At 40.1% G+C, this 18825-nt stretch overlaps 1 protein-coding gene across 1 annotated transcript; it reads left to right on the forward strand.

Moving 5' to 3' along the window:
• Positions 1 to 1997: 1997 nt before the first annotated feature.
• On the forward strand, positions 1998 to 18758 carry LOC115775537 (collagen alpha-1(XIII) chain-like; the record flags this gene model as incomplete). The annotated part of the gene is made up of 9 exons (XM_030723047.1): positions 1998 to 2024; positions 2167 to 2253; positions 6067 to 6102; positions 7615 to 7668; positions 7756 to 7809; positions 10293 to 10328; positions 14460 to 14546; positions 18431 to 18469; positions 18569 to 18758. Coding segments are annotated over 9 exons (423 nt in total), but the record flags the coding sequence as incomplete, so codon positions are not given.
• Between the last annotated feature and the right edge of the window lie 67 nt (positions 18759 to 18825).

The raw sequence follows: 18825 nt of genomic DNA on the forward strand, positions 1-18825 counted from the left end.
GCCTGAGCTAACTGAAGGGTCAGCAAGGAGCCTATTGTAATCACAAGGGGCGTGGCTCAAAAATGGGCGCGGTCGCATGGGACATGGTTGCAAGAGACCCCGGACCTCATGGGGATGTGGCCGTGGCAGCACAGTGAATTTTGATCATTCACCAGGAAATTTTGATTGCTTCTCATTCAAACCTACATTATCCAATCTGGATCAAACTTCTTCAGTAGGATGAATATGATAATATTTACTGACAGTCACAATGCCACCTAGTGGATACAGGAAATGTCATGTTTTACACTTTGAGGTACAGCTTCAAGGTTGCTGAGCAGAACCATCTCAAATTTCACCTGGAAAGCCTTAAGGACTTGGCCTTACATTGTTTTCAAAACTGTGAGTTTTCACCAAAGTACGTGACCCTGGCAGGATGGCAAAGTTTGACGTTTCGTCATGAAGACAAAAATGGCAGTAACTCAAAGCCACATTGCCCAATCTGCATCCTAAGATGTACAAAAAAGTCTGTTGGACCCATACCCGGGTATGACAGGAAGTCAGCCATTTTCAATTAAAGGTGTCAATTTTTGCCATTTTCAGGCCTACTATTTAAATCATGTCCTCCTAGGGCATTTCATCCAAGCCTCTTTTTCCACCAACAAGGTTCCGCAGCAGGTGCCTTTATTTGAACTGTTAAGCAGGTTTTCCACTGCAGAAGCGCTCGGTGGTTGGCCGAAAAAACGGGTTCGACTCCAGCCCTACAAACTAGCTGGTCTCGAACCAAGAACGTGTGACAAAAGTGACAGATAGGCATGACTCTGCCATCTCAACATCAAGTTTTCTACCATATTACATGTGTATTACAGGAGAAAAGTGAAGCGATTTTCACAGCTGTGAATTAGATTGGGCTCTAAGGCTGAACTTGCTGCTTTGTATCAGTTCATATCACAAATTCTTGATTCTTCTTGATTCTTAAAAGGACACAAAGTGCGTCATCTTGCTCTAATCACTGTCTGTGTTTACCTCTGTGCTGCACACAGATGCTGCAGTAGTTTGGTTTGGACCGTAAAAGGTATTTGCAGCACAAGAAACGGGAGCGTGTTCGCCCATGTTTGTGCGACCCGCAGACACTCATACGTAAAGGAGCAGTTCACAGAAACACGGTGGAAACACGGGCCCGTTCTTAAGCGTTTCGCCGCAGCAGCACTGGCACGAGCACTGGCTCCTCGGCAGTGGGAAAGTAGCACCAGTGAGACCAAAATGGCTCCAGATCATCTAAATAAGTACCCCATCAAAAGTTATTCATGATTTTGTAGAACATTCACCGCCTTGTCACACCAGGCCGTTGTATTTGGCCTTCATTTTTCTCCCTTGCCACAAAATTGTTTGTGCACATGCACATGCTTTGCCCGATCAGCCTAAAAAATGTAATCACTCATGTACAAACTCAGGATGAACCCATAACTACGGATTCAAGTTATAGGTGCAGTAGCGCTCCTACAGAAGCAAATGAAAATTTTTATGATGGTCCACAGAATTTGTTTCTCTGAAATGTATGAAAATTTGTTTCAACATTCCTGACATCATCCTGATCAAAAATGTCAATGAGACCCATGCTCTATTTTGCACGCCGCGGCCGTGACCACCCCCCAAATACTGCATTGGGATAATATGGAGAGCAAAGATTTAGTTTCTTGTAACTGTACAGTATAGAGGAGGTGGGTTCCACAAATGGGAGTCTGAAAGGCAGAATGACAGGAGAGCACTTGGATTTAAAGTAAACAGAATGGAAGCTGATTGTTTCACACAAGGTGGGCAAGAAGATGATTGGATTAGAGCAATGATGTCAGCATTGAGACTGACAGTGTGGGAAAGTAGAACTGACTAGACACCGTGGAAAAATAGACATATGAATGATTAAAGACCTTGCTTATTGAATGTAATAAGCTTCATCGGTGGTACAGCAGAGGAACAGTATGTTTGAGTCAGTAGTCTAACTTTTTTTTTCCATCCAGGGACCACAAGGACCTTCAGGGCCTAAGGTGAGATACTATTTTGGTAACAGACCTCAATTCAGTTTCAAGGTTAAATTAAATTTACCTCTAGTTATGTGTTCTCCATATCAGAGCCATTTTATAAATGAAAGTGTAAAGATTGGATTGTATCTCTGACTTTTTAACTCAGGGAGAGCCAGGAACTGGCGTAAGAGGAGAAAAGGGAGCAACAGGTCAGAAAGGCGACAAGGGTGACAGAGGCCATCTTGGACTCCCCGTAAGTGCACTGGACATTTTATCTGTTCATAGTAACGTCTATTCAAAATATCTGTAGCTGTCTCATATGGTAAATTTATTCAAACGATGTTTGGGTTGCTTTACATTGCGATGGTTTGAAATGGATTTTTTGATTTGGGGTTTTTATTATTTGGCATCTGGCATTTACACTCACATTAAAAAAAAAGATTATCTACACCATATACAATTGCTGTCAGTTATGCTAATAACTTTAGTAATTGAGAAAAGGTGTTCACCTGATCGCAACATGTGTCACATGTATGGAATATACATTTACTGTGAAACTATGGCTCTGTTAAGGTCCTAAAGATTTGAATCCATTAAAAATATATCTGGTCTGTGAAAGCTGCCATGCCTATAACATATTCAAACATGGTGGGGAAACATAAAATTTTGCTCCAACATGCATTTTATGTATGTGGATAGACACCAAAGGCAGAGAAGTTGTAGGCATTCGTGGGCAGTGGAGGGACAATTAAATGCATCCCTGCAACTTCAGTCTCAAGGTACAGAGGATCATACCCATGTTTTATCTTTTGAGAAGGGGTCCCCTTCACCAAAGAAGCAAAATCTCAAAGTAACAACATGACCGGCATCTTAATAAAATGTCATCCTCTTCCTCTTCACTTCAAGCCAGGGTGGTGTCAGGGGAGAATGCAGCTAGGATGCCTGAGAAATGAAGAAGTGTACTTGACAAAGATTTTCAAGACCACCGGTGATGTGCAGAGCTGTAGTAACTACAGAGGGATAAAGTTGATAAGCAGCAGCAAGAAGCTATGGGAAAGAATTGCTGAAGTTGCTGTTTTCAGGGTTCAGTATCTGACTTTGACACATGAAGATGGTACAGTTTGACAGGCAAAAAAATAGTACTCTTGCACCAAACAACGTTATTCCCAAAGAGCTATTGGCTGAAAACGTGGCATGTCTTGCCATGGCAGGCACTGTGTCCTTGGACATGACAGGACATGGACATGAGAGGCCTAAAATGCTACATCATACTATATCTATAGCAGAAAGTCATGTCCTTAGTAAAATCCACGAAAGACATTACAGGATCTAAGAGATGCATGTGGCGCTTCAATTGATCTATCTACTCTTTACCAGTGCTTCATCAAAAATGGTCTGTCAAGACACCATTCTTAAAAAAGGGAAATGGGGAGAAAAAGCTGAGGTATGCCAAATTATTAAAAATCTGTGCAAATGATCTTATAGACTGTTCATCCATCCATTCTCTTCCGCTTATCCGGGGCCAGGTCATGGGGGCAGGAGCCTGAGCAGAGAAGCCCAGGCTTTCCTCTCCTCAGCCACTTCCACCAGCTCATCCAAAGGGACCCCAAGGCATTCCCAGGACAGCCGAGAGATATAATTTCCCCAGCGTGTACTGGGTCGACCATGGGGCCTCCTCCTGGTGGGATATGACCGGAACACTCCACTGAAGAGGCGGCCAGGAGGCATCCTAATCAGATGCACGAGCCACCTCAACTGGCTACTTTCGATGTGGAGGAGCGCGGCTCTACTCTGAGCCCCTCCTGGATGGCCACACTCCTCACCTTATCTCTAAAGGAGAGGCCAGCCACCCTTTGAAGGAAACTCATTTCTGCCGCTTGTATTTGCGTTCTTATTCTTTTGGTCACTACCCAAAGCTCCTGACCATAGGTGAGGGTAGGAACGTAGATTGACAGGTAAATCGACAACTTCACTTTTATACTAAAATCCCTCTTCACCACGACACACTGGTGCAGCGTCCGCATCACTGCAGAAGCAGCCCCGATCCATCTGTCGGTCTCCCATCACTCGTGGACACGACCCCGAGATACTTGAACTCCTCCACTTGGGCCAGGAACTTGTCCCTGAGCCGGAGAGGGCACGCCACCCTTTTCCGGCTGAGGACCATGGCCTCAGACTTAGAGGTGCTGGTTTTCATGCCAGACACTTCACACTCGGCTGCGAACTGTTCCACTGCGAGCTGGAGGCCACGCAAAAAGCACAGACGAGACTCTGAGGCCACCAAGGAAGAAGCCTTCTGTCACCTGGCTACGCCTAGAAATTCTATCCATAAAAATTATGAGCAGAATTGGTGACAAAGGGCAGCCCTGACGGAATTCAACACCCACAGGAAACGAGTCCGACTTATTACCAGCTATGTAGACCAAGCTCTCACTGCGGTTGTACAGAGAAGCTTATTTAGCTTATTTCAAGCTTATTAGAATTGCACAAACTATGTTTTTGCCTGATACTATATTTCAGTTATGTGTGTATGCTTCAGTAAATCATTGCACTACCATTTTTCTAGTAAAATGTAAAGAAATTAGTTTTGTGCATGACAGTAAAGTATACTATACTGCTAACATTTTTCACTCATCTGGAACAGGAAGGGGCCATCCCCAAAGTGTTCCCACAGAGTTGGGAACATGAAAGTCAGACAAAAACCATTCTCCTGGCAACTGCGAAACCCAGAATTGTTCATGGTATTTGGAGATGCTTGATCACTCCAGAGAACAAGCCTCCACTGCTCTAGTGTCGAGTCATGGTGTGCTTTACACCTCTGTATCGACTCTTTACATTGCACTTGGTGATGATGATGATACTTTATTGATCCCACAATAGGGAAATTACAGTTAACAGAACACCCATCCAAGAAGACAAACAGAACAAACATGGGGAGATAGGTGAACTGTGGCCATGCTGCTCCCCTTTTGGAGGCGCTGCCATTAAAAAGACAGAAACAATAGTGAAAACATATAGGGATGAGTGAGGAAAAAAATCATCTCATACTTTGTATACATTCACACATACACAGTATAAGGTTACAAAAACCTCTGCGACAGGGCAGAAACATATAGCATGGAAGCACTAGGGTGGGGAGGGATGGACAGGGGAGCCAGCGGAGGCGAGTGGGGGGGGGGGGGGGGGGTGTCGGGCTACTGTGGGGCTGACTCAAACTCCCTCCTCAGCTAACAGTTCTGATAAGATGTAGAGTTCATAAGCAGCTAGGTCAGGGAGATGTAAGGCTTGGATGCAGCTGCAGCTGCTCAGCCATGGTAACAAATTCCATGAAGCTGTAAAACATTTGCAAATATGGTTATCAATGTGGGGGAAAAACCTGTTTTAAATTTGGAAACTAAATGTGGCAAAATGCTGTAGTTAATTTCAGTATCCTTCACTTTGCATTTGGAGCCTATCATATAGATTAATTTTATTTATACAATAATGTATGATAAATGTTTCAGGAAAACTGAAAACATGACTGCTGCATTACTGTCGATGGAGTCACAGGGTTAGAAAGATGGCAACTGTAGATTTCATTTTGAGCTGTTATAGCCACGATGTGCACTGATCATCATATGTACTCTTTCATCAGAGACTGGTTTGTATAAAGCACTCAAGAAACTAATATATAACTGTACTTTATGTTTGCAAAGAAATGAAAGGAAATGAAACAGTGTATTCTGCATTGTATTGTTGAAATAGCACAGTATAGCTACATTTATTCATATAATCACAATGAATTTTAGAATTTCCAGTATACACAACATTACTGTGAGCAAAAATATGGCTATGGATGTCATCATCTACTATGCCCAACTGCTGCCACTCACTTTACCACCACCTCCACCACTTTCATCACCCTTCTGCTGTCATCATCTGAATGTGTTGTTGAAGTCACTTGACTCACTGCTTCACTCACTCCTCCCTCCCCCACCTCCCTGTCCCAAATCCAACTGCCCACCCCCTGTACCTCCTACCTTCTCCCCATCATTTCTGCTCTTTAACTGTGTGCAACGCTATACAGGGGGCTCATGGGTTAGACGGCAGACCGGGTCCAGTGGTGAGTGGTGCAAGTCATGTTCTAATCCCCTTCCCTGTTTCCTCTTCTCCTCCTCCTCCACCCCCTGCTACTACTTGCTTGATATTTTTCACGTCAGCTTGTAATGAATGCTTGATTTCTTTGATACATGCTTGTCCTGAATCTTCTTTCTGAAGAACCTCTGCAAGGACAGGACTGCACAGGGTTGGGTTCGGAGGATACACTGGCACTGAAAATCTAATACATAGATATATAGATACATAGATATATAGAATATCCCATTTCATTATTTCAATTTCCTGTTTTTATGTTCAACATATGTATATTTCATTATCACTCACTGTCCATCAATTCCCATCATTTTTGGTTTGCCTTTTATTTTTTATTCAGAATGAAGGCAAAAAGAAACAAGCTACCATAGTTGACAAAACAAAGTTAACCTCAAAACTAGTTCATAAATAAGCATTAACATACAAGTGCAAAATTACAAAGTAAAACTCTGAACTGACCGACATTTATTACTAACATTCAAATTCAAATCAAGAAGTGAGCTTGTTAACTGTATTAGAAGAAAAAATAAATAAAACATGGCGAGGTACAAAACATTGGAATTTATTATTCCGTTTCCTTTAAGAGGCAAACTCAACAGTGACTCTGCAATAAGCTAATTAATTTAGGGCAAAATAAGAGAAAATTTAAATTTCTTCAAATGTAATCCCTCAACCACTTTTCTGAGTTTCAGAAAATTTACATTTTAAACCTCAAGGTAAAGACATGGGCATCTTAGGGTTATGGGAAAATATTGTTAATCATGAGCATTTATGGGCTCTCAGATTTTGAAGCTTAATGTAGTAATATAATATGTTACATTCCTTCAAGCTGTTTTTCAGATCTCCTTAAAATCTCTACAATATCTTGTAAACAACTGCTACCTCAAAAACAGCAGCTGTCAAGGTAACATCTTTGAACATCTTTTGAATTTTACCTTTATCATATTGAATGCCATTATAGTGTCAGTCCTCCACCTGTAATCCTACCTTAACAGTTTCCTGCCTCCTGGCCCTGTACCAGCATCAGGCTGCAAAGCTGCCACTGTTAGGAACTATCCAAAAGGAGCATGCAGAGATAGCTGTGCTGCATGTTAAGATGTCATACAGTACACATGGACAGCTGTATTACAGACAGGGGTGTACATACTGAATATGTCTAAGATGCAAGAGCTTCCTCGCCAATCCTGATTCATACTCAGACAGAAAGCTGCAGCTTTTGACATTTTATTCATTTTCCCACTTTTAATTTTAACATTTTGGGCAGTAATTCAACAAGCTTGATGTGTGTCATAAGTGCCTGCGGAAAATTACATTGTGGAACTGTTCTGTTACTTTAGATTTGTGAAGAATTGGTTAAATGGTCCAAGACATATATGCTATACCTCTTGTCCACAAGAAAGCTTGTTGGTTTACTGATTTGAGGCGTTTGATGATCCTTGACTATTCTGTTTGTATTATTCATTTTCCTGATCATGTTTTAAAGGGTCTCATAGGACCTGCAGGTGTGCAAGGGCCAGCCGGACCAAAGGGAGAGAGAGTGAGTAACTCTTATTTTTAATTCTAAAAGAAGTATACAGTTTAGTTTTAGGAGAATGAAGAGTGAAAATTTTTCAAATGACTACAGGGTCAAAAGGGTGATGCAGGAATCTCAGGACCAACTGGGCCACAAGGAATACCCGTAAGTTGGGGGGGGGCATATAATGTTCATTCAATTTTTATGTTTTTGTAATGTTTCTGAATGTTAATGTAAATGTTAATTGTCATGTTCAAAAAGTGAGTTTGATGTTGAAGATTTGTATACTATGGTAATAAAGACATTGACAGTAACAGTACTTAGTTGAAACACAAATTGTGTCAAGAAAATATCCCTCACCATTACACCACTGCCAGCTTGAGCCATTGATACAAGACAGGGTGGATCCATGCTTTTCACTTCACCTCTTGGTGAAGAGCCAGATAGACTTCATAATTACTTTTTTTTCTGGCAAGCACACAATTGTGGGTGGGTGAATGTCTTGTGAGTTGGCTGTGTGACAGGCAGAGTGTGGACCTAAATGCAGAATTCCTGAGGCAAAATGTAACTCAAAACTCAGCTTTATTGCATTTCTTCACAGAAAACAAACAAAACATACAATGAATTAGGCTGGCCTAGAAGACACAAACTATGAGGGATGAAGGAGGACGCGACAAAGCAAAACAAAGACAAAAGAGCACAGGATTCCAAAAAAACAAAACAGGTTCGTCTGGCCATGTGGACCAGCAAATAAGGTCAAGCAGTTCAGGGGGGTCGATCAGGGAACCTATAGAGGAGACAGAATAGTTCAGGACAGGATCTCTGTGGACAGGATCTCTGTGGACAGGCAGTCATAGACACCTCTGGTGGCTTGGCTGGGGGCTGACAGCGGCAGTGGTTATGGGACCTCTTTGGAGGCTCAGCCAGCCACAAGCTCAGGTTCAGGCAGTCCGGAACCCATGGGTACAGCTTCACGCTCAGGCAGAGCGGGACCCTCTGGCTCCAGGCTCTTTGTCTCAGGCTAAATGGGACCCTCTGGCTCCAGACTCTTTGGTCAGGCTGAATGGGACCCTCTGGCTCCAAACTCTCTGGTCAGGCTGAGCCTTTGTTCTTTTTACATTTCCTCATCTCCTCCTTTTCCTTTACCGTGTACCTTTCTGCCTCCTTTTCCTTTACCGTGTGCATTTCTGCCTCCTTTTCTGCCTCAGTATGCAAATGAGGGGGGTGAAAATGCACACGGTAAAGGAAAAGGAGGCAGAAATGCACACGGTAAAGGAAAAGGAGGAGATGAGGAAATGTAAAAAGAACAAAGGCTTGTATAAGGAAAAGGCAAAACAAAATATATATATTTCTTGATGAAAACGGATGTGTAAGGAAAAACTATATATTTACATTTCTTGATGAAAACGCATGCGTAAGGAAAAGGAAAAAGAAAATATATACAATATATATATATTTCTGCATTTATTTCTAATTATGTCAGTTTTGGTCCTCCATATTCAAAGTGTTCCTTTCATTTTTTGAGCAGTGTGTATTTAACTAAAGCTGCACTGAAAAGGTATATAAAACCATTATCACAATAAATTGCAATATTTTTGTATTTGCTATTTTTATGGAGAAAACACAAGAAATACTATACATTATTATTTGCAAACAAGGGCACTCGTTTTTTTTTAAGCCTGTTCAAGCTATATTTATATAACTTAAAACCAGAGAGTTTAAATGACAATCTGTACCTTCCAGAAACAGATATGAAACGTAGAGAAATGTCTACCTCACCTTACTGTCATTATTTTCATTTGCATACCTTGTAGCAACGAGTTCCTGCCATCTATCATCATCTATCATCAATTCATGCATTCAAGAAATAATACAGGACAATTTCCATTTTTAAAATCTCTAAGTCTTCATATCAGGCAACTAGGTACTGGAGTTTGAGCTTTTTGAGAGACCATGTTTAACGTCTTCAAGAAACAAAAAGAAGTCCAGTCGCCTTTTTCAAGCTTCAGAGACTACTATGACCTGGATGACTGAGAATCTACACAGACGAGAGACCATGTTTAAGTTCCATTTTTACTCGCTGTTTGTTTAAATGTAGGCATCAAACCTGCTTAGTAAGATTATGGAAAAATGTATTGTTTGTGTTAAAATATTATTGCAACATTAAACACATGTAAGGAATCTCAATTTTTCCTGACCACTAAGATGATGAGTTCCATTCCATATTAACACAACTGCACCACTTTTTTGCAAGAAAACTGTATAAACATCTATCTGGCATACAACAGCAAACAAACATCTACATCTAATAAATACGCTTATTCACCAAATACAGTCAGTGGGTTATAGACAGGGGTGAAAGTAAGCCGGTACGGTCCGGTACTGAGTACCACTAAAAGATTCTGTGCCGGTACGCAGTACCGGCAAAAGTTGGAGCGGCTGTCTGCTGTAAAGCCGTCATTCAGAACCAATCATGGCTGTACTTTGGGTCAGAATAAATCCGCTAGCAGTGTGTGTGTGTGTGTGTGTGTGTGTGTGTGTGTGTGTGTGTGCTTGTCATAGTACCGGCAAGAATTTAAAACTACTTTCACCCCTGGTTATAGATGTCCACAGTCCTTCATGTTATTTCTCTTTTTTCTTTTTAACAGGGATTAGTAGGACCACAAGGACTCAAAGGAAATCGGGTAAGATGCTGGATGTAGTGTTTTGCCTGTTATAAAAATACCTGAATTAGAAATATGATTCTGGTTAATCATCTCGTGAATACAAATATGCACACACGTGGTCACTTCTGTAATGTTATTCAATAAATTTAGCAACTAAACGAATCCATTCATGTTTGCTCAGGTTGGCCCAGGTTGGTATTTACATCCACAAAATTATTTAACTTCTATCATTATTGCTGCACCTTGTGAGGCCATAATAGATTACCTAAGTAGAATTATGACTTCAAAGACATTCTCAAGGTGAAGATGTAAATCAAAGATCTGAATTTCAGTAAATGTAATATTCTCTTTGTTATCATGCTTGAAAAGAAAGCCACATGAATCATAGTTTGGTGTCTTTTGCCTTTATGGGGCAAATCATTTGGTTTGCAGAGGGCTTGTTTTGAACCTGATGGTCACTTATCTTGGAGGTTTAATTTTGAAATTGAATAGTGTATCAGTCATATCTCTGAGTGTTAAAGAGTCATAATTAATTTTAGTTACAGTCCTAATGTTAAGCCATTTGAACGATATCCTGATTCCAGTTCTGTACCTAACATACCTTGTCAGAAGTCAAACAAAAGCATAAAGGTCAAAAGAACCCTGTTAAACAGCAATGTAAAAACTGTTTCATTTTCAGATTCCACTGAACCAGAGAATCAGTGTGTACTGTCCACATTCCTGTCCCCTTAGAGAATGTCTGCTTCCTTCCCATTAACCTGTGACACTTAATATTTCCACTTCCATCTTTTAAATCTTCATATTTCATAGGCTCTCTCAGCACATTCAACTGGCCTCAGTTTCAGTGTACACCTGCAGAAACCAAAACAATGTGCTTCTCATCATCCCATCTAAATGTGACAATCCAGTTGAAAGTGCTGAAGATGAATCTGTGAGATAGTGTTGGTGTTTTCACTCTTTGTCCTATCTTCCTTTTGTTTCCGCAGGTCTTCCTATCCCCTTTCTCCTTCCCTTCATTTTGCTCTTTGGCCTGTGGCTCTTTTTATTGTCGGGGTTGCCCTCTCTCCCTCTCACAAATCTTGGCCTCCTATTCCTCCTCCTGCATTCTAATGTAGTCCTGGGTTCCTTCTCTCACACTTCCTCTTAACTACTCTCTTAACAGTTGCTCTTTCTTGCAAACATCCTTAAAATTCCTCCAGCGCCTGACCCCTTACTTATACCTCAACTTGCAAAGCAATGTTCTCTCATCAATGTAAAACTATATGTATTCTTTAGATGCTAGCACACCAATGAATTTGCATGTTTCTGGGCTACTGTTTTTCTTTCAGACAGCATAACTTGTATGAATCCACCTTTGATCACTCTGAACTTTCAAAGTCTAACTAGTGCCTTTACTGTAGGTGCTAAATATAGTATATAAGGAAACTACTAAAAGGCACAACAGAAAAAAAAATTAAAAGAATACCAGAGACTAATTTGATGTTACTTAAAGTGGCAGCATGAAACTTGTCTTATCTCTGAATGTGAGTCTGGGTGGACATCAATGCTTGGAGTTGGACTAAGCCTTTGGTCATGTGTGACAGAGGCCTTAAACATGAGCAAAAGCCTAGATAGTGAGATTCCAGCTGTGCAGGTGATGCAAAAACAGCACAGAGAGAACACTGTTGTCATTCAGTTTATTGTTCTTATTTTACTGCTTTACCTACAGTACATGAACTGTTTTAATCTTGTCCCAATAGCAAAAGTAGGAATGAAGTCTTATTTAATTTATACTAAATACTTGTTGATAGTAAATAATACTAATTTAGTATATCATTCATTGGTGCAGGTGCAGATGCAGCAGAACCAGATTATCATTTTTATTATGCACTGTATAATAAAATAATAATAATAGTACTATGGGCACTCAGGGCAGACATGAGGTGACACAAACATTTTTGGAATGGCTGCCTAAACCCAACTTTAGGTTATTCTGTTTCCAGGAAGGATCTGATTCTTGGGGTGTTCTCTTAGATACTGAAGGGTCTCTAATTTTCAAATAAAGTGCTTTGAGGTAATTTTTGCTATAAATTGACTACATAAATAAAACTCAAATTAATCCATTTGATGAGGTGACATAGTCATTTTATAAAAGCTTCAACTCTGACATCAATTCTGAATGTGCCAAAGTAGCATACATTAATGTCAGTTGGTGACTAAATAATGAAAACAATGTATGTATCATTGTGGGGTTGGTGTTTGAGAAAGCAGGAGAATGCAGTCTGTCATTCTTTGTCTTCCTTCTAATAGGTTGATAGGTTTGTTATTTCAAAAATGGTTTTTTGCCAGTGGCAGAAGTTGTCTGAGGCTTTTAGTTGGTAGCAAAAATGAGCAGCAGGGTACAGAGATGTTGTACAGGGGTTGGACAATGAAACTGAAACACCTGTCATTTTAGTGTGGGAGGTTTCATGGCTAAATTGGACCAGCCTGGTGGCCAGTCTTCATTAATTGCACATTGCACCAGTAAGACCAGAGTCTGAAGATTCAATTAGCAGGGTAAGAGCACAGTTTTGCTCAAAATATATGGTGATATTATGGGTGACATACCAGAGTTCAAAAGATGACAAATTGTTGGTGCACGTCTTGCTGGCACATCTGTGACCAAGACAGCAAGTCTTTGTGATGTATCAAGAGCCACGGTATCCAGGGTAATGTCAGCATACCACCAAGAAGGACGAACCACATCCAACAGGATTAACTGTGGACACAAGAGGAAGCTGTCTGAAAGGGATGTTCGGGTGCTAACCCGGATTGTATCCAAAAAAAAAATAAAACCACGACTGCCCAAATCACGGCAGAATTAAATGTGCACCTCAACTCTCCTGTTTCCACCAAAACTGTCCGTCGGGAGCTACACAGGGTCAATATACACGGCCGGGCTGCTATAGCCAAACCTTTGGTCACTCGTGCCAATGCCGAACGTTGGTTTCAATGGTGCAAGGAGCGCAAATCTCGGGCCAAATCTCTTGGACAATGTGAAACATGTATTGTTCTCTGATGAGAAACACCTTTACTGTTTTCCCCACATCCGGGAAATTTACAGTGTGGAGAAGCCCCAAAGAAGCATACCACCCAGACCGTTGCATGCCCAGAGTGAAGCATGGGGGTGGATCAGTGATGGGTTGGGCTGCCATATCATGGCATTCCCTTGGCCCAATACTTGTGCTAGATGGGCGCGTCGCTGCCAAGGACTACCGAATCATTCTGGAGGACCATGTGCATCCAATGGTTCAAACATTGTATCCTGAAGGTGGTGCCGTGTATCAGGATGACAATGCACCAATGCACACAGCAAGACTGGTGAAAGATTGGTTTGATGAACATGAAAGTGAAGTTGAACATGTCCCATGGCCTGCACAGTCACCAGATCTAAATATTATTGAGCCACTTTGGGGTGTTTTGGAGGAGCGAGTCAGGAAACGTTTTCCTCCACCAGCATCACGTCGTGACCTGGCCACTATCCTGCAAGAAGAATGGCTTAAAATCCCTCTGACCACTGTGCAGGACTTGTATATGTCATTCCCAAGACGAATTGATGCTGTATTGGCCGCAAAAGGAGGCCCTACACCATACTAATAAATTATTGTGGTCTAAAACCAGGTGTTTCAGTTTCATTGTCCAACCCCTGTATGTTCATTTCTTTTTAACTTCTTTTTTATTCAAGGCATCAAGTGACAGTTTGAACTTCATATATGCAATACACGCCAACACTTTGGTTATATAGGTTTTGATTTCTAAATTTGGTAGATTTTTCCTTCAGTGACAAAGGTATTTATTGGAAATCTTCATACCCATGACACAAGAAAGTGTTTATGAAAATCCAACATTTTTTAACCCATCATCTGACAGTTGCTAGTAGTAGTCTCTCATCAACTACAATGGCTTATTTTTCCTAATTCCATCTACTCTTCCCCACTCTCCAATAATATTAGCTGTCTGTTGAAAGCGACAAAAGGTACAGCAAAAATAGTGAATAAAAATGATTAATTTCTCACATTGTCTGTTACATTTGTGAAAAAACAGCAGCTGAAATCTTACAAATACAAGCATTTGCTTTTAGTGTTATAGAATGAGGAGGATTAAATTGTCTTTTTAATACACTGTTTGCAGGGAGAGAGGGGCAAGAAAGGAAACAGGGGGGCCAAAGGGGATAAGGGAGACCAAGGAGCACCTGGATTAGATGCCCCCTGTCCATTGGTATGTCAGTAGTTCTATGTGCAGCCATGAGGCAAAGGGAAGAAGCACTATCTTAGAAAACAATATAATCCCAGAAATTATGTTTCTCTGAAGATTTGTATTCAGCAGGCAGCTTCCTTTTGCCTCATTCAGTGTTTCTAATCAACCTCAGAGTGGTTTTGGTCCAGTTGTCCCACTGGACCACAACTCAGAGGCACTTTTTTTCCAGGGACCAGACAGACAGGAAACAGGCAACCACTGCTGATGAGTATCAATAGATACCAAAGTATTTCCTCTCCATTATAAACCTTCTTCCTGCACCTTCACCTCTGCCGTTATGTCCTTTGTATTAAAGAATATTTAGAGGCACAGTTCTGCATGGACCAGAAACTGAGATCTGAATCCAATCTGTTATAGGCCCTTGCCTATAATGGATATATGCACGGGCCTATAATACTGGGGCTAAACTCACAACATGTCCTCCAATCCAAATGACAGTACTTATTCATATGGGTCATTTGCTCCAAAACAACCCATATGAGCATTTTACAAAATGAGCACTCCAACATGTGACTTCTCATATCATATCAACACATAATGTGGTTATAGCTAGTGCAGGTCACCTACTAATCTGAAGGTTAGTATTTCAATCCCTGGCTGCTCCAGTCTGCATGCCAAAGTGTCCTTGAGCAAAATACAAAAAGTGCTTGTATGAGTGAGGCATGTTGTATAAAGTCCTTTGAGTGCTCAAGTACAATATAGAAGGCTATTTATATAATGTTTAAGCTGTTCTTGTTACATCTAATGCCAATTAATCCCCATAAACTTTTAACAAATTTGAGAAAATCCATATTTCTCTATTTCTTTGAGGAAAACTGAACATGCTATTCACACACCCCTTTTATGTACAATGGCTAGAGATTGCATACTTTTATTTTAAATTATAGGTATTTGGCATAAACCATACCTGCAAAAATGACCTATGAGATAATTTTTTTTTTTTTTTTTAAGTAGAACAGGCTCCAAAATCAATACTGTGGCTACTTCAAAATTTCTCTTCTGCTTTATATTCTCTATTACAGACCACCAGCATTTTGGCTGTGTTCTTTTAGCCATTGTGCACTGGTTATTTTCAACACACAAACCAGGCAGTTTGATAGTCACCTCTGATCAGAGTAGCAGAGATTGTTACCAGAAGTCTGGATCACAGTAATTTACTTGAGTGAATTAACCTCAGCACTGGTATCAAAGAAACAATTTTCAATACACTTTACACCTGGAAGTTTTTCAAGTCTTCCAAGTCCATCTCAGTGAGCCCGGTTCCTGTCAGTCCCAGGTTTCCTGCATGTATAGGAAACCTAAAATCAGTCACCCAGTGGACAGAAGTGGAGATCTTCCTGCCATGAAGCAATGGAGGACAAACACTCCTCTGCTGCACAAGCTGCAAAACTGGTTTTTAAATGGATGATTTCACAAACAGGGTTTCCGAGGCTTTAAAGGGGAGAAAGGTGAACCAGGCTTGCCAGGCCTGGACGGGCTGGATGCCCCTTGCCCTGTGGTATGGTGCTCTTTCTTTCCCTTTACTTTTCCTAGCATGCCTTTAGCTGTTTCTAACCATACCCTTCTCTATGCATACTAAAATGTATCACTGTAAACAATAATATGCACGTTTGCATAAATGTTTAAATCTATTTTAATCAGCTCATTGCTTCCTATGTAATGTAGCTAGCTAAATACACACCTATAGACCTAACACAATCAAGCTTTTCCCAATAAGAACAAATACTGAGTTCACTCAGTCTTGTCACTACTAAAATCTTCTCATATAACATCAGATATAGATCTATGATTGTGACTAATATATCAATTGCATGGCCTGTATTAACCCTAGATTTAAAACCTTAACAGTTTCATTTTCAAATATACTAGTAGATTTATGCATGGTTTCCTGTACTGTCTCTTGCATGGGACACTATTTTTTTCTTCAAGGCAATAGGTAGCAAAAAGCAGACACGGGGGTGGGGGCTCAAACACAAGCCAGTGTACTCCTAGTGCCAGTCTCAAGTCAGGATAAAAGGAGAAGTTTGTGTCAGGAAGGACATCTGGTGTGAAATTTTTGCCAAATCAAACATGCAGATCTTCAAGAATGAGATTTCCATACTAGATCAGTCAGGGTAAGGGTTAACATTGATCACTTTAGGCGCTGTTGGCCAATAGGGGTGCCGGTGGAAACTATGCTACTGGTAGCCAAAGAGAAAGAAAAGGGAGAGGGGGAAGGCATATTAGGAGACAGCGTGAGATAAAGAAAGGCAGGGGTGTACAAGTGAGAGTAGGGACACTAAATGTAGGAACTATGGACTGGTAAAGGGAGAAAGTTGGCTGATATGATGGAGAGAAGGAAAATAGAGTGTGTGCAGGAGGTGACAGAGAAGCAAGGCCAGAATCATATTTAATCAGTGGTTTCAGTTGAACCCACGCCCCCTTCACACCTGGGCACATGTGTTCACGCACATGATCAATAGAGGGTCATAACCACCTCCAGGGCACTACGCCCACAGGGGTTTAAATACCTGGGTCTCTCCACCATTTGGTTGAGAACTGAAGAAGCCTTTCGGATGAGAGGTGAAACGTCTTCAAGAAACAAAAAGAAGTCCAGTCGCCTTTTTCAAGCTCCAGAGAATAGGGTGAAATGGAGACAAATTTTCTACTGTGGCAACCCCTAAAGGGAGAAGCCAAAAAGGAGGGGGTAGTGAAAAGATGTAGCAGAAAGATGAATTTATTATGTCTGTGTTGAGTTCAAATTTTGCTTTTCAGTATAAAATTTGCTTCTTTGATGGATCAGAAGATGCCAGCATACATTGTGTCTATAGCAAGGACATCTAGAACAAAAAAAATGTTAGTTTAAACAGCTGTTTCCAGATTGTGAAGCTTTCCAATAGTAAAAGAGATTCCCTAATCTGCTTACTCAGTGTGGTCATGAATCTGTATATAATATATAAAGAGAACTACAATATAGGCCTCTTGGATTTCCTTTTTACAGGTCATATTACTTCAATATAATTATAATTACTGCAATATAATTATAAAATCTATTATTCCTTTCATAGACTGACAACTGAAAAGCCTCTGAGTTAAAGCAGCATGTGTCTTAACGCCATTTCTCTTCCCAAACTCAATGCCAGTGTAAAAGGATATCTAATTAAAGACACTGAAGATTGTTGAATGAATTAATAAAAAGACTGAGGTTTGGAGGCACTATGGTTCTTAGAACCATTTTTGCTTTGATTTCTTTCACATTCTTGTAAAAAAAATGTACAAGATCATACTTTTTGAAAAAGTTTGGGAATCTCTGAAACAATGGTTTTATTCAATCTGCTTGTTGTAGCAAAAAGCTGTAAGTACCTTAATATGCATGATTGTTGCCATGGTGATGATATTTTTCTGTGGAACTCGGAAGCTTTATATTCAGTCACACATTTCATCCTGAACTGACAAAAAGTCTGATGCATGCATGTAATTTCTTCAGTGAAAACTGCAGAAACAAACGATGTTGCTCCTTGATTTCTTCTCTACCATCTCAACATATCTCCTGTTAAGAAGATGGTTGAGCTGTTCAACTGTTGCACTAGCATTTAATACAAAGTATCACTCAATGCTGGCATTTATAATTCTTGTGAGGATGGCTATTGTTCAGTTTGAAATGATTTATAATAGTAATAATAGAGTTGTTTTCAGACCTGCAAGATATATATATAAATATATGCACATTTTGCCACTGTTAAATTCATTATGTAATTCATTATGTAATTATAAAATGCCTAAATATACATTATTGCTTATATATAATTGTTTATCTCTGTAATGATCAAAGTTTTTTACTTCACATCTTGGTTTTCTTTTTTCAGGGAGATGATGGCTTACCTGTACCTGGATGTTGGAATAAAGTATGTTTGGTATAGTGTCATGGCTTATTACTCTTAACTTCACCAGTAATATTGTGTGAACTAACAACTAATCTTTTGCCTTTTGTTTTTTCCTTGCAGTGACGATAACTTTGGAATGGCTTGTGTGATGTACATAGGATATTTATTTTTTCTGTTATACATGGGAAAACTCCTAAAATATATGGCATTTTTTGTATAGATTGTTTATTTTAATATGTATGATAGTTTTTATGTAATGGATTTTTATATCTATGCATTATTTTAATATGATAAGTAAAAATTATAATGTGGCTGAATATGCATATTTGTGCATAATGTGAAGTGAATAATGCTTATTAACTTATTGCATTATGTTT

Source organism: Archocentrus centrarchus, unplaced genomic scaffold (genome assembly GCF_007364275.1).
Source record: "Archocentrus centrarchus isolate MPI-CPG fArcCen1 unplaced genomic scaffold, fArcCen1 scaffold_178_ctg1, whole genome shotgun sequence".
In the NCBI taxonomy this organism is placed as follows: Eukaryota; Metazoa; Chordata; class Actinopteri; order Cichliformes; family Cichlidae; genus Archocentrus; species Archocentrus centrarchus.